We start from the raw sequence: 25,350 nt of genomic DNA on the forward strand, positions 1-25,350 counted from the left end.
AAGCCCTAAAGCAAAAAAAAAAAAGGCAAAACTCTCCAAAAAATAAATAAAAAACAAAGTTTAATAAAAATAATAAAAAAAAACCCTATCATAATACTCTAAGAAGATGGTCTGCTGAATGAATTCTAGAGTTGAAAAAGACATTCCTACTCCTGCATACACCTATTGCTGCATAAATAAAGAGGTTTAGCTCAGGTTGTCAAGCAAGCTAAGAGAGTCAGAGTCTTAGTGGTCTAAGCAATAAAAATGTATTTACTCAAAGTTTTAGCAACTGGAAGATCAATGTGTCAGCATGGTCAGTTTCTGGTAAGGGCTTCTTTCCTGGCTTCTTCACTTTATATTCATGTGGGCTTTCCTTAGTCTTGGGTGTGTGTGAGTGTGTGTGTGTGTGTATGTGTGAACAAGAGCTCCAGTCTCTTTCCTCTTCTGATAATTACATCAGTATGAGATCGGGGTCTGACCCTTATGACCTAGTTTAACCTTAGTTACTTCAGGAAAGGCCTGATCTTCAAATTTGTTTGCATTGTGTATTAGGGCTTCACTATATGCATTATGGAGTTACACAGTCATCCAAGGTCATAACATGGAATGGTCAATATGTCTGCAAGGATAACATGTGAGTGGCTCATATTAGTTCTACCATATCTAATCAAATAAAACTTTAAAAGAAAAAAAAAAGCTGCATCTTGGGCCAGCAAGTGGTGTGGTGGTAAGGCACTGGACTGCCACATGGAGGCACTGGACTGCCACATGGCTAACCATGGCTGGAGTCCTAGACCTGGTAGCTTGCTTTCTCACTTTCTCTCTTTCTCATTGTCACTCTGTCTCTCTCTGGTGGATGCACATGCCCTATACCAAATAAAAAAAAAAGTAATAATAAATACAATAAATAAGTAATTCCTTTAAAAACAGAAGAAAAAAACACAATCTTTTCCCTTCAGAGTAAGGCCATGTGACAAATTTTAATGAGCTTCCCACAGCAGGCTAATCATATATAAAAATTCTGTGACTAGAAGATAAGATAAAACAGGGCATTCCTTGTCTTTTGAAAAAATTATTATAATGTAACCAAAAGAATTTTATACTTTCAAAAAAGTTTCAGGCCAGCAGATGGCATAATGGTTACGTCGCTGGACTCCCATGTAGTCAACTGCAGTTCATGTCTCAGACCCGGTGGCTTAAACCTCATGTCAGGCACATGTGCTTGTGTGCCTTAGATCCTGAGAGGATAACAGAGAAGGGACTGTGGTCCCTCAGGGTGATTTCTCATTTTCTGTCTCTCTGCCAGCATATGTGCCCTATAGCAAAAAAACTCAAAAAAAAAAAAAAGTTTCTAGTATTCCATACAATAATCTTTTTCTTTTTTTCCCCAGAATTATTTAATTTTATTCATTATTATTATTAATTTCCTACAGGATGCACAAGCTGACCAGAAGGAGAAAGAGAGAGAGAGAGAGAGAGAACTTGAGAAAACAAGCCGCCAGGTCCAGGATTTGAACCATGAGAGCTCATATGGAGTCCAGAAGCCTAACCACCATGCCACTTGCTGGTCCTAAAACAATCTTTTCGATCATTAAGTATTTTGTACATTGTTGTAAATTTCATTAGAAAAATACTCAATCTACAATGTATTCCACCTTAAAATTCTTATGACTTAACAATAATTTACAAATGATCATACATTATTAATTTGCATTCAGTCCTTTAGATATGTGAACAAGCATATCTACCATCATCTTTATAAACAAAAAATTTAAGAGGCAAATCTTGGACTATAATTCAAAATTATTAAATTGGGAGATATCTTAAGGGTTCATTCGACTTCCTCATTTTTTGCGGGGGGAGAGGTTTTTTAGCTATAGGGTGCATACATTCCCCAGAAAGACAGAAAGTGAGAAATCACTCCAGGGTGGGGGTGTGTGTGTGGCCACGCCGTAATCTCTTCTCTTCCATTCTCCTCTCAGGATCCTGGGCATGCACTATCATGCGCCTGGCCTGAGTTTAAGCCACCGGTTCCGGGACTCAAACGACAGTCGACTACATGGGAGTCCAGCAACATAGTCATTATGCCAACTGCTGGTCCTGACCTCCTCATTTATTATATAATGGAACAATTCAGAAGTATACAGGGTAGCAAGATACTAAGTTTACAGATCAAAAAAAATCTTTAAATTTAAACCAAAGTAAACCACCAGGCATAGAAGTTGTTTGTCTGAAATAAAGGATGTGGCCTAAAAACATTTTGAGGCTAAATCTAGTCAATGGACTATACTCTATAAAAAATAGTACTATCCTGCGTACGGTGTGATAGAAAAATAGATTGGCTCTCTTAAGACTTGAATTCTACTCATAAAATGAGTCACTTACTATATATATGACTTTGGGCATAAAATTTCCTTGTTACGCCTCCATTTTTCCAACTCCAAATAGATTGATTTGGTTCATTATCATTAAGTACCTTCTCACAGCTAAAATTCTAAGATTCTACATACCACAATTGTTAGAGTGTGACAAAAAAGAAAATATGTCTATTACAAGTACAAAAATAATCATATACACACACACAAATACACACACACATACATATACATATATTATTTATTTATTTATTTATTTTGGTAAGAGAAAGATTTTTGCTATAGGGCACGTGCACTTGCCAGAGAAACAGAAAGTGAGAATGAAAAATCACCCCCTTGGGAGATGGCCAGGCTACAGTCACTTCTCCATTCTCCTGTTAGGATTTTAGGCACATATACACATGTGCCCCGTGTGAATTTTAAGTCACCTGATCCAGAACTCAAACCACAGTCCATGTAACTACATGTAAGTCCAGTGACATAACTATTACGCCATCTGCTGATCCCACCCACCATATATTTTTAAAGATATAATTAAAAAAACCATGATAGAGAACCAAAATTGAACTGTATAGTCTATCTTTTCCTATGTTCTAATTACTCAATTTACATATAAAGTTTACATGTTCAAATGTACAAGAGCATTTTATTTGCAATAACAAAACAAAATAAAAATACCTGTTAAGATGTGTTATTATATATCTAAATACATCATAGTTTACAGGATGAAATTTTTTAACAATTTCTTTCAAGGCATGAAGACGTTCTGTCTTATCCGGGATTTCTGTAAAATTAAAGTAGTGAAAAATCTATGAGACTCACACATTTAAAAACATTTGATAAAGCTTCCTTTCATGCTTACTGTAACAGAAAATGAGAAATGTGTTTGAAGCATATTAGGGAAGGTAAACAAGATAAGAGAATATGTTCTAAAGAACCTGATAAAATTAACTTAATTAGGAAATAATTTTAACATCATCTATTAACATTATTATCTATTATTACACCCATTTTAAAGGTAAACTAATCACTGATGATTGAAAGTCAGCACTGACAAAATGGGTAATGATATCAATTTAGTCATGTAATTTACATTAACTAGACATTAAGAACTGACTAGTTATAAACCTATTAAAGTTCTTTATTTTTAAAGAATTTTTAAATTTAATTTTATTTATTCATTCATTTATTTTAATTTGACCAAAGAGAGACAGAGAGAAAGAGAGAGAAAATGAGAAAGCAAGCCACCAGGTCCAGGATTTGAACTGTGGTCAGCCATGTGGGAGTGTCCAGCGCCTTAACCACCACGCTAGTGGCTGGTCCCCTTAAAGTTCTTAATATTCATGTTAGAGAAAGAAAATATTTCAGGCTTTGTAACTATTCACATGTAGCTGTAGCACAAATCCAGTAACAGCAGTATGTAGCAGACATATGGTAGCTGTATTCCCAAAATACTTGAAATTTGAATTTCATATAATTTTAATGTGTCATGAACTTTTATTTTTCCCTGATATAAAAGCCATTTCAGCTTTAGGACCAGCAAATGGTATAATGGTTATGTCGCTGGACTCCCAATGGCTGACTGCCATTCAAGTTTCGGTTCAAGTCCCAAACCTGGCGGCTTAAAATGCATGTCATGTGCATGCCCAAGGTTTTGGGAGGAGAGGGGACCGTGTCGTGGCCATTCTGCTAGGGAGTGATTTCTCCCTTTTTGTCTCTCTCTAGCGGGCACATGTATCCTATAGCAAAAATCTAAAAAAAAAAAAAAAATTCATTTCAGCTTAAAAGCCTTTCAAACACCAGTGACAGAATGAATATGCCCTTTAGGTCATAGTTCATCTATACTACACACTACACTTAACTTGTAATCCACTTTGCTATCAAAAATTTTCATTTATAGGCAGTATAAGCATTTAACTTACTCTCCAAATTTGTGCAAACTATGAAACAAGGTAACTGAAATGTAGTACTGTAATAGGAGATAAAGTGTTTTTTTTTCATCTACGTTTACTGCAGCATTATTCACAATTGCTAAGGCATGGAATCAACCTAAGTGGCTCAAGAACTAATGAATGGATTGAAAAAATGTGGCATGCGTGCACTATGGAATCTTACTCAGCACAAGGAACAATAAGACCCTGTCATTTGACACAAAGTGGATGAATATAGACAATTTAATGCTAAGTGAAGCAAGCCGGACTGGAAAACACACTGTATATCCCTGCTCAATATATTCCAAATGTCTGCACTCTGTTGCAGAAATAGAAAGATCTGAAGATACAATAGTAGGGAGGGGAAATAAAAATATCAGAGACTATATAGAAAAAATGTGGACAACACAGGGTAAGTGAGAGGGATTCAGGAAAGACATACTTAAAGAGACATAGGAATGAATCAAGTTCTCCATTGAAAATCATGTATATGATAATATCCCTGATTTGACAGTCATGTACTACATAGACACTTTGAAAAACTACACCGTATGCTAAAGTCATTTTGCAAGTTAGTATCAGTAAGAAATAATAAAATAAAAAGCAAAGAAAGTGCTTCTCTGTTGTCTTTTGTTCCAGAGGCCAATGTGCACACATCGCTGTGATAGTATAACCAAGTACAAACAAATTATTATTTGTCACACAGAACTTCTAAGTCAGTCCTTAAAAATTTAATAAATAGAAAAGTTCTGAAGTTACTGCCTATGGTCAAGAAGTAAAACGTAAGCTATCAATTGAACTATTTTTTCAGTTTACATATGGGAGTATGTATAAGGCAATTATAATTTGATATACTAAAGTGATTTTTAATTTAAAAAATTAACAGAGAACTTTAATGTAAAACTATAATAAAGCAGTCTCACTTAAAAATGTAAAGGCTTACCGTCAAAAATAAATATTACAAAGAAATATTTAGAAACATTTATTTTTATCATCGAGAAACAAAGTAGATTAAGAATTAGGTTACCTGTTATCTGTAGGTCTCACTTTTCCAGATAAAAAAGTATTTGTTTATTGGCAACATCCGAATAAATTATTCCCAAGTAGGAATATTCTGAGTAAGAAACCATGCTTTTACCTTACTTTTCCCAAAAATGACTTATGAGGCAGAGTAAATTTCTTTAAATCAAATTTTTAAAATTTAAATAGGTATATGTGTAGAACATTCACAGGTTATTGTTTTACTCAGGAATATTATGGATACATTCATTTAAAGGATTTACTTTATTTTCTTTTAATGCTTCTGAGTTTGAAATAAAAACACAAAAGTCAAACTTCTACTAAGTATACTGACCTTCAAACTTCTAGGAACATTTAAGTCACATGGGAGGCTAGCTAAAACTGAATATTTCCAGTGGCCATCCCCAGGGATCCTAATTTTATTTTGATTTAGAAAAAAATACCTGTAAGAAAACAGAGTTCTAGACCAGCTGTGGTGGCACAGCAGTAACTCAACATTCTACGATGCTAAGGCCATTATGGGAAGGTCCTGAGAGTTTGCAACCCAATATGCCCCTGTACACAGCAGGCGCATACGTGCATGCCAGTGATGCTGGCTGGCTAAGGCTGGGAAAGGATCATCCTGTTGGGGTGTCTCTTCCTCTCCCTCCCTCTCTCTCACGGAGAAAAAAAAAATGAAAAAGAAAGAAACAGAGTTCTAGTAAGAAGAACTATTATTAACTATATATTTTAGTGCATGACAGATTTTGGTTTTTTAACATTTAGAATCAATATTTGAAAATTGTTATCATTATCCCTCTCAGAATAAAAAGTTAATACACTTACTTGCTGCTTCCAACAGTTCTGGATGAAGAGAATATGGAATTAAAGGATCTGGCAGATCTGCAAAGAAAGCTTTAAGAGCTCCAGCTACAGCATTTACTGTTACTTCCATTGATACAAGATTGATATTATGGTCTGTAAGACAAAAGTTAAAATTTTAATTTATATAATAAAATTTTTATTCATTATAGAGTAAGTAAGCTATGCAAGTTGGTACTTCTAGAATGAATGAAATTTAAGTCTTCTCACTGATCACTTTTCTTTTTTGTTTTCCTTAAGGGAGATTTTTGATGGGGCCTAGAGGTAGCATGGTGGTTAAAGGCGCTGGTATCCCACATGGCCAACCACAGATGGAGTCCCAGACCAGGCAGCTTGTTTCCTCACTTTTCTTTTCTTTTCCTTCTTTTTTTTGGGAGAGGTTTTTGGTATAAGGTGCATGCACTCGCCAGAAAGACAGAGAGACATAGAAAGTGAGAAATCACCCTCCCGGGGGATGGTCATGCCGTAATCCTTTCTTCTCTATTCTCCTCTTGGGATCTTGGGCATGCATGCACACGCGCCTAGCAAAAGTTTAAGCCACCGGGTCTGGGACTCGAACCGTGGTCAAGTACATGGGAGTCCAATGACATAGCCATTACGCCTACTGCTGGTTCCAACTTGCTTTCTCTCTCTCTCTCTCTCTCTCTCTCTGGTCAAACTAATAAATAAATAAATAAATAATGAACAAATAACTTTCAATAAAATAATTCTTTAAAAAAATAAAAAGACTTCTCTGGGACCAGCAGTTAGCATAATGGCTATGTCGCTGGACTCCCATGTAGCCGACTACGGTTCAAGTCCCGGACCCGGGGACTTAAAACTCACACCGGGTGCATTCACGCAGGGCGCATGTGTGTGCGTGCCCAAGATCCCAAGAGAACAGAGGAGAAGGGATTGTGGTGTGGCCATCCTCCCTAGGGGGATGATTTCTTGCTTTCTATCTCTGTCTCTGTCTGTCTGGTGAGAACACGTATCCTATAGTACAAACCTCTCAAAAAAAAAAAAAAAAAAAAAAAAAAAAAAAGAATTTTCTATATGGCGTGTGGGCTCACAGGAGAGACAGAGAGACAGAAAGTAAGAAATCACTACCCATGGGGGAATGGTCAGCCACAATCTCTTCTCCTCCATTTTCCTCTTGGGATTTTAGGCACACACGCACGCGAGCCCAGGGTTGAGTTTTAAACTGCCAGGTCTGGGACTTGAATCAATATCAACTACATGGGAGTCCAGCAATGTAACCTTACTCCATCTGCTAGTCCTGTGGTCACTATTCTTTACAGACCGAAAGACTATGTAGATCAGGGAAAAGACAAAAAAGCATCTTCTGCTACAATTAAAAAAAAAAAATGTTGTTAGACTTATTAGCACATAGAACTTTACTAATATCTGTCTTCATTTTGATTACATTACTGAAAAAGATGCATGGGAAAAAAATTAGGAATTACACATATAGACACTAATCTGGACCTCTTAACTTTATATTTAAAAATTTTATATGGGGGGCCAGCAGGTGGTTGAGGGTGCTGGACTCTCACATGGCCAGTTCGAGCCCTGGACCTGGCCGCTTGCTTTCTCACTCCCCTTCACCCTCCTCAGGTCTCTCTTTGGTCAAATTTAAATAATAATAATAATGAATAAAGTTAAATAATTCTTTTAAAAAATTTCATATGACACAGTTTAAACTTAGTGAAGTTCTTCTGACTTAAAAAACAAGAATGAAGGACCAGCAAATGGCACAACGATTATGTCACTGAACTGCTACACAGTCAAATATGATTCAAGCCTCAGACCCTGTGGCTTAAAACTTAAAACCCAGCGCCAGGTACATATACCTGTATGCCCAAAATTCTGAGAAGAGAATGGAGGAGAAGGGATTGCGGTGTAGCCATACTCCCCTGGGTGATGATTTCTTGCTTTCTGTCTCTCTCCCACAAGTGCAGGTGCCCTATAGCAAAAATCTGTTTTAAAAAAAAAACAAAAATCAAGAATGAAACTATCATGAGGTTCTTTTGATATTAACAAGTCACTTAAACGTAAAAATATATACATGTGAAAAGAAAACAATGATCTCCATCACCTATAGAAAATTACTGTTTACACTTAAGCCTGCTTTCTTTTAGCCCTTATCTACTCATTAACAACAAAAGCCACACCATCTATATTTTACGGCAAATTTCATTTTTTAAGGCATTACCCAAGGTTATTAAAAATTCACAAACTTTTAAAATGTTTTGCTTTTGCAGAGTAACATTTAATTGTAATTTTAAGACTGCAGAAAAATAACAGAAATTGTCTAAAAATATACATATATCCTCAATGCAGAATCACCAACTATTAACATTTTACCTACAAAAACAATGTTAATGGTTACACAATAGTCCCCCTAGACTGAATATTTACATACTTTTATTACTAAACATTTAGAATTCTTTCATTAAAAAAGTTATAGAAATAATGGGGCCAGCAGGTAGCATAGTGGTTAAGGTGCTGGAGTCTCACATGGCTGATCGCAATTAGTGTCCCTGACCCAGCAACTTGAAACTCACGTGTGCGCATGCATATCCAAAATCCCAAGAGCAGAATGGAGGAGAAGAGATTGTACTTTCTCTCTCCAGTGAATGCACACGTCCTACGGCAAAAATCTCTCATAAAAAAAAAAAAAAAGTTGCCTGGCAGTTTGCTTTCTCACTCTCCCTTTTTGTCTGTCTGTTTCTGGTCAAAACTGAAGAATAATGATAATAAGTAAAATTTTAAAAATTATATGAAAATGATCCAATAAACACTTCAGTGTATTAAAGTTTATTTCCTCACACGTAATAAAACTCGTTATATGCATCTCATTATTCTCAGAGTTATCCTTTTCACACCTCCCCTTTAGAGACAATTTAGAATAATTAACTTGTTTGAGACAGAGAGATAGTTAAGTGGCAGAAGAAGAAAATAAAATCACAAAGTCAAATTCAAGAACCCTGGTATTACCTACCACCCTGTCTTTATTACTAAAGTGATTCATCATAAGTCAACTTATTGCTTTTCTAATTCTGATGGGCTTACATAAATTCAGTCAGTGTTTTATTTCTGAGATAACTTATTCAGATAAGGAACATGAAATTAAAAAAAAAAAAGCATATAAGGGGGGGCTTCAACAAGTTCATGGAAATAAGACATTAAAAAACTGCATGAATATCAGATTTTTTTTGCATAGAAACTTGTGTTTTATTTCATGTTCTTTTTGAAGTCCCCTCATATATGGATCATAATGCATCCAATATAAACTCAAATTATTTGTTTTATACTATTTCCTGCAATAAGAGATAATTTACACTATTTCCAAAACAAAACCTCTTCTACTACATTCCTTCTGGGCCTCTGAAGGACTTTCAATACTGAATACCTGTTTTTCAGCACCTTCTTTCTTCGTCTTTTTTTAATTAAAAATTATTTTAACTTTATTAATCATTATTATTTTTTTAATTTGACCAGAAAAAGAAAGAGAAAGTGAGAAAGCAAGTTGCCAGGTCCAGGACTCAAACTGTGTTTGGCTATGTGGGAGTCCAGCGCCTACCAGCCCTATCACTTTCTTTCTTATTTATTGGCTCCTCTTCTGCCTTAACACATTAACTGCATGCACACAAACATACATCCCTGTATTTTCTTGACCCAACTGCCTCTTTTCCTTGTGTTCAATTGCAAATATATTTTAAAGTTCCATATATTCTTCCTCCTCCTTCCCTAGTGTCCAGCTCCTTAACTTCGAAGGGGGGGAGGAGCTCTAAAGTTATCAGTGACATGCTTGCTTATAAAAACAAGACTCTTCTAGCTCTCCTGTACTTCTACTACAGAACCTACTCCATTTATTTAATACTTCAATGCCACTTTGAAACTCTTTCCTCTCAATGTTTACTTTCACACAATGTTTGCAAATGAAATCTTCTCACCATAAAATTCCAATAAGAAAAACAATGATTTTATTTTATATAATTATCTTCGTACCTTGATCAAACTGCTTTTGAATATTGTCTTGATCAGTTTTGTTTCCGCTAACACGGTAGAGTCCTTCAGTACATAACCCTAAGAATAAAGAAATACACATGCTGTCATAAATATGTATATAGGAAATCCCCAATTTATAATTTTTTTCAACTTGATTAAGCTGATGCTGAAAAAAAAAATACCAGTCTGTTTTTCACTTTCAGTACAGTATTCAATAAATCACTTGAGCTAGCCAATGTTTTATTATATAATAGTCTTTGGGTGAGATAATTTTGCCCACTTGCAGGAATATAAGTGTTTTAAGTACATTTTGGTAGGGCGGTGCATTAAATGATCATCTACTTAGTGATATTTTCAACTTACAACGGTTTATCAGTATGTAACCCCACACTAAGTCAGGGAGCACCTATATGCCTATAAAAAAATAATATGTTTTAATTTTTTTTAGAGGTTTTGCCTTAGGGCACATGTCCTTGCCAGACAAAGAGACAGACAGACAAAGTGAGAGGGAAAGTGAGAAATCGCCCCTTAAAGGGTGATGGCCATGCCACAATCCCTTCTCCATTCTCCTCCTAGGATCTTGAACACACATGCACATATGCCTGGCATGAATTTCAAGTTACCGGGTCTGGAACCTGAACTGCAGTTGGTCATGTGAGAGTCCAGTGATATAACCACTATGCCATCTGTTGGTCTCAAAAGAATGTATTTAATCTTACGCACAATTTAATGATATACAAAAATACGGTGGTAAAATATTTTGAAGAATAACAGATTTTCTGAGCATTTTAAAGTAAGTTCTTATTGGACTACCTTCTATTTTAAGTCACTGAGGACATTCAGCTCCAATCAGGATGAGTGAACATGTTTTGCTTTGTTTTGTTTCTATTCTCCCCACTAAATACAGCACTGTAAAAACTCTGAATACAACGCATAAAAACAAACACAAAAAACTGAATGGTGGAGAGAAGGCAGACTAGTTAACGACGTTTGAATTTGAAGAACATAACAATAATCTTGGATTTTTTTTTTTTCCTCTTGCAGCTCAGACTAGGCAAGGGAGAAGGCTGCAACCCAGAAATGTCAGTGAGCACAAGCAAAAAACTTTTCCTAAGCAAAACATCCATCCCCTGCAAAGTGGATAGACAGATAGATAACAGAAACTCAAAGCAGTAAGAAAAGCCTAATCTTTCTTGAGAAAGAATGAATTAGAAAAAATGAAACCTAGAAAGAAAAAACCTACTTAAGGCAAACAGCATAAAATCCCTCCCTAACTGCCAGTAGAGGCCAAGTGGGAAGCCTAGAATTCCACCCTTGTCCATCAGTAACAAGAAGATCCTTAATCTACCCTTGAGTGTCAGTACAGTCTGAGTAGAGAGCTTAAACTTCTGTCACCAACCTGAGTTAAGAGATGCCCTATCTTTTTCACCATTTGGAAGCCAGGGAAAGTCAAGTAGTAAGTCTGAACTTTCACCCCTCAACCTTGCAGTTAAGCTCACCAGCAGAGGCAGTGTCAGAGGAGGTCTGCTAACCAGAACTTAATAAGTAAGATCCAAAGCCTCATAAAAATATTCAGAATGTGCAGGATATAATAAGGATAAAGCAGAAATCACTTATCAGACAAAAACTCTTACAGTTCAATCTTCAATTGGAAGCACCTCAAAGTATTTTTGAAAGGATTTATTTTAATAAGATATACTGGTCTGTTTCTTGCTAGGAACAGGTTGCACAAGAGATGGAGCAGCATGCAAGTGAGAAAACCTTTATCTGCATTTAAGATTCTCCCAATGCTTACATTACCCACTGAGCTCTACATCAGATAAATGGCAACATTAGATTCTCATAGAAGAATGAGATGAGTTCTCATAGCCATCTCATATGCAAGAGATCTAGGTTTTGCCCTCCTTATGATAATCGAATACCTGATGATCTGAGGTAGAGCTGAGGTGGTGATGCTAGCACTGCAGAGGGGCTGCAAATACTGCATTACGGTAAGTTTTATAATTATTTCATTATATATTACAATGCAATAATAGAAATAAAGTCTACAATAAATGTAATGTGCTTGAATCTTTCTCAAACCATCTCCCTACACTGACCCGAGATATGTGGAAAAATTGTCTTCTACGAGACCAGTCCTTGGTGTTGCAATAAAAACAGAATAACTCTGGAAAAGTACAATCTGCAAACTTCTCATTCCTGGACCAGAATGCCAAGGCCTTTGCATGGAATAATATATCATTTTTCCCTGGTTAGAATTACTATTATTATTATTATTTTAATTTGCCAGAGGGCATATGCACTCAGTAGAGAGAGAAAGAAAGAGCGAGAAAATGAGAAAACACCAATGGGGGATGGTCACACTGCAATTCTTTCTCTTCCATTTCTTCCTCCTTTTAGGATTTTGGGCGCACACAGGCATGCCCACCATACTTTTCAAGCCATCACGGTCTAGGACTCAAACTGCAGTTGTGGGATCCAGCCACCTCAATCACCATGCCACCAGCTAGCTCTCATTCTTCATTTTTTAATTGCTGAAGGGTACATGAGCTTGCAAGGGACTGGAGAGAGGGAGAGAGAAAAATCACTTCTTAATGGGGTATGGTCATAACATAGTATCTTCTTCATTTCTTAATCCTGTCAGGATTTTGGACATGCATAAGTACCTGGCATGTTTTTCAAGCTGCTGGGGCTAGGATTTAAAATGTGGTTAGCCATGTGAGATCTAACTCCTTTAATCATTAGGCCTGTTCTCAAATTTCTTTTTTGGAGAGTTTTTTGTTTGTTTGTTTGTTTTGTTTTGGCTATAGGGCGCCGCACTCTCCAGAAAGACAGAAAAAGACAGAGAAATAGAAAGCAAGAAATCACTCCCCAGGGGGATGGCCAAACCACAATCCCTTCTTCTCCATTCTCCTCCTGGCATCTTGGCACACACGTACATGTGCCCAGCATGAGTTTAAGCCACCAGGTCCAGGACTCAAACTGCAGTTGATTACATAGGAGTTCAGCCACATAGCCATTATGCCAACTGCTGGTCCCTCCATTCTCTTAATTTTAGCAATGATCATAGATTCTTTACATTTGCAGGAAAGAAACAATACTGCTAATTCTAATTTGACCAAGATTATAAAGAAATATATGTGAGTATAACTAATGTCCCAATATCCTTTATTAAAGATTTAATTAAGGAGGACAGGTGGACAGTAGGCAGCATGACGGTTAAAGGCACTAGAATTCCACATGGCCAACCACAGTCTGAGTCCCAGACCTGGAAGCTTCCTCTCTCTTTTTTTTAATAGAGAGATTTTTGCTAAAGGGGGCATGTGCTCACCAGAGAGACAGACAGACAGACAGAATGTGAGAAATCCCCCAGGGGAGATGGCCACGCAGCAATCCCTTCTCCTCCCTCTCCTCTTGGGATTTTGGGCACACACATACACTCGCCCGCTGTGAGTTTTAAGTTGCCAAGTCTGGGACTTGAACCACAGTTGACTATGTGGGAGTCCAGCGATATAACCATTACATAATCTGCTGATCCTGCCTAGAAGTTTCCTTTCTCACTTTTTCTCTCTGTTTCTCTGGTAAGTGCACATGCCCTATAACATATTTAATTATGTGCCACTGTTTTAAGAGCCAGGGGTCCCTACTCTCATGGAGGTTATAGTCTAATGGCTGTAGTGTAAACAAAAAAGCTTCAGCTAAATGATCAGCTACTTTGAGATGACAATGTTCTTACTACTACATAAAAATATGCTCCAAGGGCTAGCCAGTGCCATGACAGTTAAGGCAGCTGGATTACCCATGGCCAAGACTCCCAGACCTAGTGATGTGAAAAACACATCAGGCATGTGTGTGTGTCCAAAACCCGGAGAGAAGAATGAAGGAGAAGGGACTGCAGAGTGGCCAGTTTCTCCGGGGAACGCTTTGTCACTTTCCCTTTCTTCCTATCTCTTTCTTGTGAACACACACACCCTATAGCAAACTGAACAGAAAATCCTATTTAAAAAACATGCTTCAAAGCTAGAAACAACAAAAGATGACATTAATCTACCAGAATGTCCTGGGCTGGCCCTGAAGCCTGGTGGTTAAGGGATCTAGATTCTATAGGATCAGCCTTGTGGTTTGAGTCCTAGACCCACAGACCTGAGAAACATACTGAGAAACATACTGATTCCAACTGTGTATATATCTGAAATCCCAATGGAGAAGAGACTGCAGCAATGGCCACATCTCATTGAAGGGTGCTTTCTTTCTGTCTCTCTAGTGAGTGCATGTGCCCTCTGGCAAATTAAGGAGAAAAAAAATACAAACAGAACACCAGAATATCTTTAGAAATTTCTGTTAGAATATGTATATTTTAAAAAATGCATAACAAGGGTTGGCCCAAAGCTGGGTGGTTAAGCACCCATCTCAAGAATAGTCACGGCACATTACTTTCTCCATGTCTCCCTTCTTTCAGGATTGGACATGCATACACAGGCGATCGCCTAGTGTTTTTCAAGCTGCTGAGTCTAGGACTTGGACCACATAACTAGTGATATGGGATCCAGATGCTTTAGCCATGAGACCATGGGCTGGTCCAATTTATGTTTTATTTTTTTTTTTTCTATACGCAAGATCCACAATTCTACTAAAACACATAGGGCAATCAAAGTTCAACCAGAATTGAGGTTTTTCCCAAGTGAATAAAATAGAGTTGAGGTATGCAAAGGAGTGAATACTGTCATTCCTCAATCAAGCTCCATTCATTATTAAGTGAACTACTTCATAAATAAGGCGATTAAAAGCAGAAGTCATGTGGTGTGTCATAGTGCCGTAAGGTATGTATTTTTCTTTCTTTCTTTCTATTTTTTATTTAAAGAATTTTTGCTATAGGGCGCGTATACTGTTGGAGAGACAAAAAGCAAGGAATTACCCCCAGAGGGGATGGCCACGTTGTAATCTAGTCTCCTCGGGATTTTGGGCACGCACCACACATGCCCAGTGTGAGTTTAAGCCTCTGGGTCAGGGACTCGAAACGCAGTGGACTACATGCAAGTCCAGCAACATAACCACTGTGCCATCTGCTGGTCCCAGGTATGTATTTTTCAACAGATACCACAGGTCACCACATAGAATAATATAATTCTATCCATACAAAAAGCATACATTAGATAAGTACCAGAAAGTGACAAGACAAACTACAATACAATAATATAAATCTGGTGTAATCATTTTTATTTGTTCTGAATACTACTATGGGTACACAAGTACAAATTTATAAATGAAAATATGTTGTCTTGTGTGATTGTGAAAGGTTCATATAGTATTAACTGACTGGGAATGAGACAAAAACCAAGAAAGGGGATTCCCAAGACTCACGGACTGAGAAAGAGGCTTTTGCCTGTGCTGGAGAAGTGGTCCTAAGGCCAGTCATTAAACAGGTAAGTTGTTAATAAGCAAGGAGTGGCTATATAAAAATGAAATCAAGAAATACTCAAGACCAGGCAGGACAGAAGAAAACAGGGAGTGGTATTTAGTGAAAAGGTGTTAAAATGATGAAAAAAGTGGGAGTTTTTCAAATGGCAAGAAAGCTGAAGTTTAAACAAAAAGACTTTAAGTTAGACTTACATAGTCAATAAAAAAAAGATTCATTCATCCACTTCAATTATTTCATCCATCATCAATATGTTGGAACAATACACAAATTTTAGACCAACATATACAGAATACCACTGGCATTTATTCTTCCCACTCAGAAATACCTAATTTTAACAGATAGTCTCTATTCCAGGTTAATTACGTCCACATGAAAATAAAAATTTTGGCAAATATAACACCTCATCACCTTGATCACAACTGCTACTCAATGCTGTACGAGAAGCTCAAGCCAGACCATTTAAGCAAGACAAAGAAACAGAAAGCATTCAAATTTGAAAAGAATTAAAGCTTACTTACAGAGGACAGTTTACACACACACACATACACATATTCATATTCATGTACAAACACACATATGTATGTATATAAAACATGCACACACACAGACTCCAAATAACAAAATTTGAGGATGATGTGGTTCCTTACATAAAATGGCGTAGTATTTCTATATAATCTATGCACATCCCCCCATATATTTTAAATCATCTCTAGATTACTTATACCAAATACAATGCAAATGCTATGTAAATTAATTATTCTACTGTGTAATTTAGAGAATAAAGAAAAAAGGCTGTATATGTTCAGTACAGATGCAACTATTGATATCTTAACTCTATCTAGATAGTACATGATCTGTAGTTGGTAGCATCTGCGTGGAACTTGCAGATACAGAGGGCTGAATGTATAATACCGAAAATCCCAAAGAATACACCAGAAAATGAATAGATCTAATAAAATAAGTAAGGATAATTACAGGACACAAGATCAACACACAAAAAATTAGTTACATATGACAGTATAAACATTCTAAAAATAAAATTAAGAAAGTAAATGCTGAAGCCGGACTGTAGCAAAATGCTAATGTGACTGGACTCACACACACACAAAGGTCCTAGCTTTACATCCTGAGGCCTCTCACACTGGGCATGCACAAACACTAGTGATATAGGATGGCTGAGGATAGAAAAACAGTGTGATGACTCTGTTGTGGGTACCTGTTCCTCCCTTCCTCCCACCTTTTTTTGACACAGAAGAAAAGAAATTCTTAAAAAAATGTTATTACTCTAAGTGTCAACAAAGTATGTAGGAATAAATTCAACCAAGGTAAGACCTGTACATTGAAAACTACAGTATTGAAAATATTAAAGACCTAAATAAATGGAATAACTTCCAGCATACAAGACTAGAAGACATTAGTACTGCCAAAGTAATCAACAGATTAAATGCAGTCCCTAATAAAAGTAGCATGTTTAGCATTAAAACACACACATACATCCTTACTGTTGGCAAGAATGTGAAGAAAACTAAACTCTCATATGTGCTGATAGGAATGTAAAATGGTACATACATGGTTGAAAATCCATTTTTTTTAACTGCCGGAGGGTGTACATACTTGCCAGAGAATGAGAAGTAAAGAGAGAAAGCAACCACTAAAGGGGTATGTTCACAATGCAATACTTTCTGTTTTTTTAAAGAGAGAGATTTTTTGCTTTAGGGCATATGTGCTGGACAGAGACAGAAAGTGAGAAATCACCCCCCTAGGGGGGGATGGCCACACCGCAGCCTGTCTCCTCCACTCCCCTCTTGGGATTTTGGACACAGCACGTACACACACCCAGTGTCAGTTTTAAGCTGCTGGGTCTGGGACTCAAACCACGGTCACCTATGCAGGAGTCCATCAATGTAACTAGTACACCATCTGCTGGTCCAAACAGAGTATAATACTTTTTCTTCTACTTCTCTATCCCATTAGAATTTTGGGCATGTGTGCATAAACATTGAAAATTTTTTTTCAAGCTGCCAGGGCTGGGATTCAAACCACAGTCTGTCATGTGGGATCTAGCTTCCCATACTCAGCACCTAACTACTGTGTTATGGAGTTGGCCCTGAAAAATATTTTGACGGTTTTTCAAAATGTAAACAGAATTACCATAGAGCCTACCATTCTATGTTCAGGTATGTACCCAAAAGAATTAAAAATATGTACTAGAGCAAAAAAATATGTACAAGGATGTTCATAGCACATAAACAAAAGATGGAAACAACCTACGTGTCCAAAAGGAAAAAAAAAAATTTTTTTTTTTTCTTAAGAGGTTTTGCCTTAGGGAGCATGTGCTGGGGGGTGAAAGGAGACAGAGACAGTGAGAGGGAAAGTGAGAAATTACCTCCCAGGGAGGACAGCCACACACACACACATGCAACCATGGCCTAAGTTTCAAGCCACCAGGTCCAGGACTCAAACTGGTTTGGCCATGTGGAAATCCAGTGACATAACCATCTGCTAGCCCCTAAGAGATTTCTGCTATAGAGTGCCCACCAGAGGGGGGATGGCCATGCTGCAATCTTTTCTCCTCTATTCTCCTCTTGGGATTTTGGGCACACATGCATACACACACCATCAGTATGAGCCACCAGGTCCAGGACTGGAACCATGGTTGATCATGTGGGAGTCCAGCACCACAACTGCTATGCCATCTGATGGCCCCCAAGAAGAAAAATTTTAACAACAAAGAAGCATACTTGGAGGTGATGAATAAACAAAATATGGTATATCCATATAATAATGCAAGATTCAACATAGATAAATCTCAAAAACATAATACTAAATAAAAGGATATGGACAAAAGGCCATAAAATGGATGATTCCATTTATATGAAATATCCAAAGTAAATCCACAGTGACTGAAAGCAGACTGATAACTGCCAGGGTACAAAGTAAGGGAGATTAAAGAATAGCTTCTGCCAGCCAGTGGCATGCTGGTTAAACGGCTGGATCACACATGGCAGCCTGAAAGACATACCAGACACTTGTGCATGAGTGCCCCAAATCCAAGAAGAATGGAGGACAGGGGATATAGCATAGAACTCCTCTCTAGGGGGTGATATCTCTCTCTCTCTGGCAAATATATGCTCCCTACCAAAAACTAAACAAAAACAAAACAAAACAAAACAAAAAGAAGTTAACAGCTTAATGGGTACAAGGTTTTCTTGGGGCTATGTAAACACTTTAGAACTAGGTAAGGTGATGGTTACACAACCCTGTGAATGTAGTTCATGCCACTGAATTGTATATCTTAAAATGGTTAATTTAGGGCTAGCTCCATAGGAAGCAGTTAAGCAAATACTGCATAGGGGAAGCTGAATCCCTCATGGCCAATCAGAGTTTAAGTACTTGCCTTTGTAGCCTGGAAAATAAGATGGGTGAGAATATGCATGTCTAGGATCCTAATGGGATGAAGAATTGGGGAAAAAAAGGGCTGAGACATAACTAGACTCTACTTGGGGGCTCTCTCTGTCTTCGTGTGCACACATACCCTGTAGCATAAAAAAGAGGTTAGTTTGTGTTAAATAAATTTCACTGCAATAAAAAGCAATGTAAGAAGAAACATTCTGAGTCATTTAATCCAGAAGCTGAAAACCACATTACTTTTTCTTTTTTTCTTAAGTTTATGTATTTATTCAGTGTCTTACCACATTGCAATACTCTGCTCAGCCAACCAGTACAAAAGACACACAGGAGCAGCCTAGGTGTACCAGAGATCCAAACCCAGGCCTCCTGTGTGGCTCCAACATTACATAGCAGTATCCTGCACAATCATGGCTGGGCCAACTATGCTTCTTTGTAATTAATTATGTTCTTCTTCTTAGTGTTTTACGGCTCCTTTTTTTTTTTGCATAATTTGAATTGTGAACTTTTCTTCTCACTCTAAATGTTCACCCTGAATTCCATGCAGCTTGCATAATACTTAGACCCCACAATGATCAAACACTTATCTCAAAACCAGTACACTTTCCTGAGATCCATAGCTATGTATACAACTGAGTTTGGAACTTTTATACGAATATCCAACAGGTACTAAACATTTAACATATTCAAAATTTGATACCATTATGAAACTATCAAATCTGCTTTTCATATTTTAACTTCTCATTATTGGAATACCACTTAGGTCACTCTAATGTAGCATTCTGAGAGGCATTTTTGAATCATTTTTTTACTCAATGTCCATCAAGTTTATCATCTCAACTAACTTCTGACAAAGATTCATTCCCTTTCTTCTTAGTCTCTCTCTTCTATACTACTCCTTTTTGTCTACTTTAAACTGTAATTTTTTTTAACACATTTAATCACTGTATATATTACACCATGCAAAATTAAATTTTCCTAGCATGAATGCACTGTATATTAGCCCAGTTAAAGATATTACCATGCATAGTATCATCAATAGATAATTTTCCATCTTTGTATAAACTGTAATATGTCAAGGGTAATTTCCCAACTGGAACTTGGCATAATATATTACAGTACAGTATTATAGAAATAGGGACATATGCTTCTACCATAAATGATTAGCTCCAATGGAAATTGCTTTCCAACAGTAAACAACTAAAAGCTAGAAAATTTATATAAAACAACCGTTTTCAAACACTGAACAAGTGGTTCAAAACTATGATCTGTAAGGAAAGAGAAACAAATGAGTCAAGCTGTCTGAATGCCCCAACATAGTGCCTTGAGAGTTTTTAGCTGAGAATAAAGGGAGATGAAATACCAACACACACTGGTCTACCAATGTTGAAACAGAGATGGGAATTCAGAATGGCTAAGAAGGCTAGAATTTACAGGGTGGTGTACCAAAAAAGAGAGACAAAGACACCAAGGAAGTCTCAGACATATATATATATATATATATAAATATATAAATCTGAGTTTTTGGTTGAAAACTGCGCAGATATGAGAGGAAAATTCCCGAGGGCAGGATCTGAGATTAGTTTAATTCCCAAAAGAATTAGTTTAAGTTTTATTCTCAAAAGACTTTTTAATACATAGGTGATTGGGTCAAATCCTCATGCATTATTTGTAGGTCTAAATAAGTACCCGAATAAAAGCTACTCTGGATCTGCCGTAACAAACTTAAAATCAAGCCTAGAAAAAAAAAAATGTTTCACAATATACTTATTTACACATGACTAAACAAATCCAATACTCTTTAAAGAAACTAGAAAATTTATCATTCAACAATGGAAAATTAAAACTTATCAAATGAAAACTACTGAAGAAACAGAAAGCTACAAACTATAATTGGGAGAGAAAACAGAAAGAGACCTAGAAATGATACATAGCAGAATTACAAAGGTTATATATTAAAGATATACAGAAAAACATCAATATGATGGATACTAGAAATTATGCATATAAACTAAAATGGAATTTTCACGTATTTTTTTCTTTACTAGAGGGCATGTGCACTCACCAGAGAAAGACAGGGAGAGTGAGAAAGTAGCCCCTAACCTGGCATGTTCATATCACAATCCCTTCTCCGTTCCTCCATCCTGTTGGGATTTGGGACATGCACATGGCACATGCACCCAGCATGTTTTTCAAGTCACAGATTATGGGACTCGAGCCTTAGTTGGTCATGTGAGATCTGGTTCCCTTATTCACTAGGTAACAGGCTGGCCCTGAATATCTAGATTTGACCAAACAGAATAAAAAAAAAAATCAGTAAATTTGAAGATATAGCAGTACGATTATAGTCTAATCAAAATGAAGCACAGAAAAAAAGTTTTTAAAACTGAACAAAGCTAGGGCTAACAGCTGACTTGAGGACTGAGGTGCTAGACTCCCACATGGCCAACTGCAGTTCAAGTCCTGGACCTGATGGCTTGCTTTCTCACTTTCCCTCTCTCTCTCTTTCTCTCTCTGGTGAGCCTATATGCCCTAGAGCAAATTAACAAATAATAACAATAAAATTAAATAATTCTTTTTTAAAAAAATTGAACAAATTTCAGCTAGCAGTTAGTGTGTTAGGTAAGGCACTGGATCCCACATGGATGACTCCACAGTCTGAGTCCCAGACTCAGTGTTTTAAAAAAACAAAAAACAAGTTGGGCACGTGTGTGTACATGCCCAAAACTCCCAAAAAGAGAATGGCAGAGAAAGGACTGTGGTTTGGCCATCCCCCAAGGGGGTTGGTCTCTCTCTCTCTCCCTCTCCAGTGAGCACATGCACCCTATGGTAAAAAATAAAATAAAATAAAATAAAAAAGCCTTAGTGAATTGTAAGACAACTCCAAGAAGTCTAACACAACTATCATTGGAGCCAAACCTGAAGAGTAGAGTGAAAAATGAGACAACAGAGAAAAACTTCAAGAAACAATGACTCCACATTTTCCAGATTTGAAAATTATAAACCAAGAGATCCAAGTAGCTTCAGATACTTCAAACAGAAGTATTTTAAACATATAATTTCCAAGATAATTAATATATAATAGTATTTATTAAAAGTAAATTTTAATTATTTTTAATAAAATCATTATAAACCAGAGGATAATCTTAAAAGTACCTAGAGGGTATGGAGACAGAGCATTGTCAGAACAGGGAAGTAGTGTTGTATTTTGATCAACTGGACCGGGGAGAAATGTTCACCTTGTAAGTTAAATAATGTAAAATAAAATAAAATAAAAAAGCCTTAGTGAATTGTAAGACAACTCCAAGAAGTCTAACACAACTATCATTGGAGCCAAACCTGAAGAGTAGAGTGAAAAATGAGACAACAGAGAAAAACTTCAAGAAACAATGACTCCACATTTTCCAGATTTGAAAATTATAAACCAAGAGATCCAAGTAGCTTCAGATACTTCAAACAGAAGTATTTTAAACATATAATTTCCAAGATTATTAATATATAATAGTATTTATTAAAAGTAAATTTTAATTATTTTTAATAGAATCATTATAAACCAGAGGATAATCTTAAAAGTACCTAGAGGGTATGGAGACAGAGCATTGTCAGAACAGGGAAGTAGTGTTGTATTTTGATCAACTGGACCGGGGAGAAATGTTCACCTTGTAAGTTAAATAATGTGATTAAATGTATAAAAAATGTAAATTAATAGATAGATAAAATTAAAAAAAAAACCCAAACAGTACCTAGAGGGAAGGAGAAAGAAGAACACAGCACATTCAGAGGAACAGAGATAAGATTTACAGCAGATTTCTCATTAGATATCATTAGATATCATGCAGAACAGAAGACAAAGAGAATTTTTAAAGATGAATAAAAGGAAAAACAAAATACCACCAGCCTCGACCTCTATACATAGAACAAAGCTGTAAGAGCCACACTTCTTGATTTCAAAACTTACTTTAAAGAAGTACAGTAATGAATTTGGAATTCACTCATTTTCCTCAAAACAATTCACTCAATTATTATGAAACTGTTCAAGCAATGAGAACTTTTAATTATAACAAGCATACAAAATACTAATCCATTATTATCTTATTATTTTTGAATCAAATAAAAGAGAAATATTTTCTATTTGCTCAGTCACATATATCCATAATGACTAATTACATGACCAGAGAAAATGAGAATTATTTAGATTCAGCCGAGGAAGCTAGTATTACAAGTACTTCTGTACTTCTTTTCTTTTTTTGTTATTTTATTTTTATGAGTTTTTTTTGTCTAAGGGTACATGCTCTCACTAGAGACAGAGAGACAAGGACAGTGAGAGGGAAAGAAAAATCACTGCCTGGGAAGGATGGCCACCACAATCCCCCTTCCTTCATTCTCCTCCTGGGATCTTGGGCACACATGCACACACGCCAAGCATGAGTTTCAAGCCACTGGGTCCAGGACTCAAACCACAGCTGGCTATGTGGGAGCCCAGTGATGTAACCGCCATCTGTTGGCCCCAGCACTTCTACTATGCTAAAGATGGACAGGAATACAGACAAGAAATTTACCCAATACGTGCGTCAATATTTGATGGAGAATAAACATTTGAAGACTTAACCAAATGTATGCTCTGTAAATTAAACATTTATCATTCAAAGAGTTAAAGCATAGGTTATTTCAACTACAATATTGTTAATAATGGTATTTCCCTGCATTCCTCTCCTTTATTAAAACTGAAAGTCTACATTCCACACCAAACAGATAGCTCAGTAAGTATAGAACTTAGCTGAAAATCAGACTAATGGGTATGATGTACATCCTAGTAAAAACGAGCAAGAGTTTTATCTTCAAATTTACTAATTTTTTACTCTATTTGGTTGAATCTAGATATTCAGGGACAGCCTGTGGCCTAGTGATTAAGGAAACCAGAGCTCACATGACCAACTATGGCTACAGTCCCATACCCTGTGGCTTGAAAAGAGTGCTGGGTGTATGTGCACATCCTAAATCCCAACAGGATGGAGGAATGAATAGCAAAGGAATTATGATACGAACATGACAGGTGAGGAACTACTTTGTCCCTCTTCCTCTCCTCCTCTCTGGTGACAAGACGTGAGTATTCTAGTTTATTTGTTTGTTTGTTTTTAAGGAGAAATTTTTGCTATAGGGCATATGCACTCACGAGAGTCAGAGAAACAGAAAGCAAGAAATCACCCACTCCACCAGGGAGGGGATGGTCACCCTGCAATCCTTCTCCTCCATTCTCCTCTTGGGATTCTGGGCATGCAAGCACACATGGCCAGCCTGACTTTTAACCCTCTAGGCCCAAGACTCGAACCACAGTCAATTATGTGGGAGTCCAGGGACGTAACCACTACATGATCTGCTGGTACCTCTGGCTTGTTTTTTAAACAACGCTTGTACGTCAAAAGATCGTTAAAAAAAATTAAAGTTAAAACTAACTCTGAATTTTCAAACCATTAAAATGTGTAGCAGAATCACTAAGGTATCAGGGTTAACCCATATTCACTTAAAATGCATTCAAATATAGTTCTCTTCCTCTATTACCTACCTTTGGCAAACCCAACCCTCATTTCTTGAAGTTTTACAGTAGGCAAAAAAAACATTAAGAGCAGAATTGGTTTTAAAGTAGTAAGGATTATCTGTACATTTCTTAAACTACAATTCAAATCACATAAATAACGTCAATATAGAACTGAATAAAAAGTAACATCACAAATAGAACAAGCTGCTTTCTGTACATCTATAGCAATTACTCTATACATTTTAAAACAAAAGTCCATGTATAAGATACAAAACAAACAGTACTGAACTTAAGAATACTGAAAATTTTCAAATTCAAATCCTAATTATATATTGATTAAACAAGCAAATTATTCTTAATTCTAGGGCAAGATAAATTTAACATTTAGCTCTCAACTTAGCCATTTATTAGGCTCAAAAGTCTAACGAAAGTTTTACTAGTCAACAACAAAATTTCTTTAAAATATCAGTTACCCTAAGAGTTAATATTCAAGAGAATCAATCCTAATGAGCTACATACTTCTTTCAAAATTTAGCTTTAATGAATCACAAACATTTGACAAACTGTTGGTGTAGCAAAAATAGAATTTTAAACAAAATCTCTTGTAATGATACTTCTACCTACCTGTATCTTCAATAAATGCCACACACTTTTCAACAAATAGTGGTATGGGCTTCTCAGCTGTAACCAGATCCTGGAGGGGCATCCCAAAGTAATTACTTTCCCAATTTCTACGTGTTGGTGGATTGAAGTTCTTAGTTTTCTTTTTCTGCTATAAGAAAACATATTCAAGTTAAAACTATTAACATTAATTTCCTTCAGAAT

The 25,350-nt window shown here is 36.5% G+C and overlaps 1 protein-coding gene across 1 annotated transcript in view; it reads right to left on the bottom strand.

The window, feature by feature from the left end:
* The window catches only part of ARHGAP5 (Rho GTPase activating protein 5), a 62,257-nt gene that overhangs the window by 2,443 nt on the left and 34,464 nt on the right, over positions 1–25,350 (bottom strand). The window contains 4 exon segments of the mRNA XM_014589317.2: positions 3,036–3,141; positions 6,134–6,265; positions 10,163–10,240; positions 25,150–25,297. Coding sequence (XP_014444803.2) covers positions 3,036–3,141; positions 6,134–6,265; positions 10,163–10,240; positions 25,150–25,297 — 464 coding nt within the window.

This window comes from Tupaia chinensis, unplaced genomic scaffold, assembly GCF_000334495.1.
Source record: "Tupaia chinensis unplaced genomic scaffold, TupChi_1.0 Scaffold000350_1, whole genome shotgun sequence".
NCBI classification, from domain to species: Eukaryota; Metazoa; Chordata; class Mammalia; order Scandentia; family Tupaiidae; genus Tupaia; species Tupaia belangeri.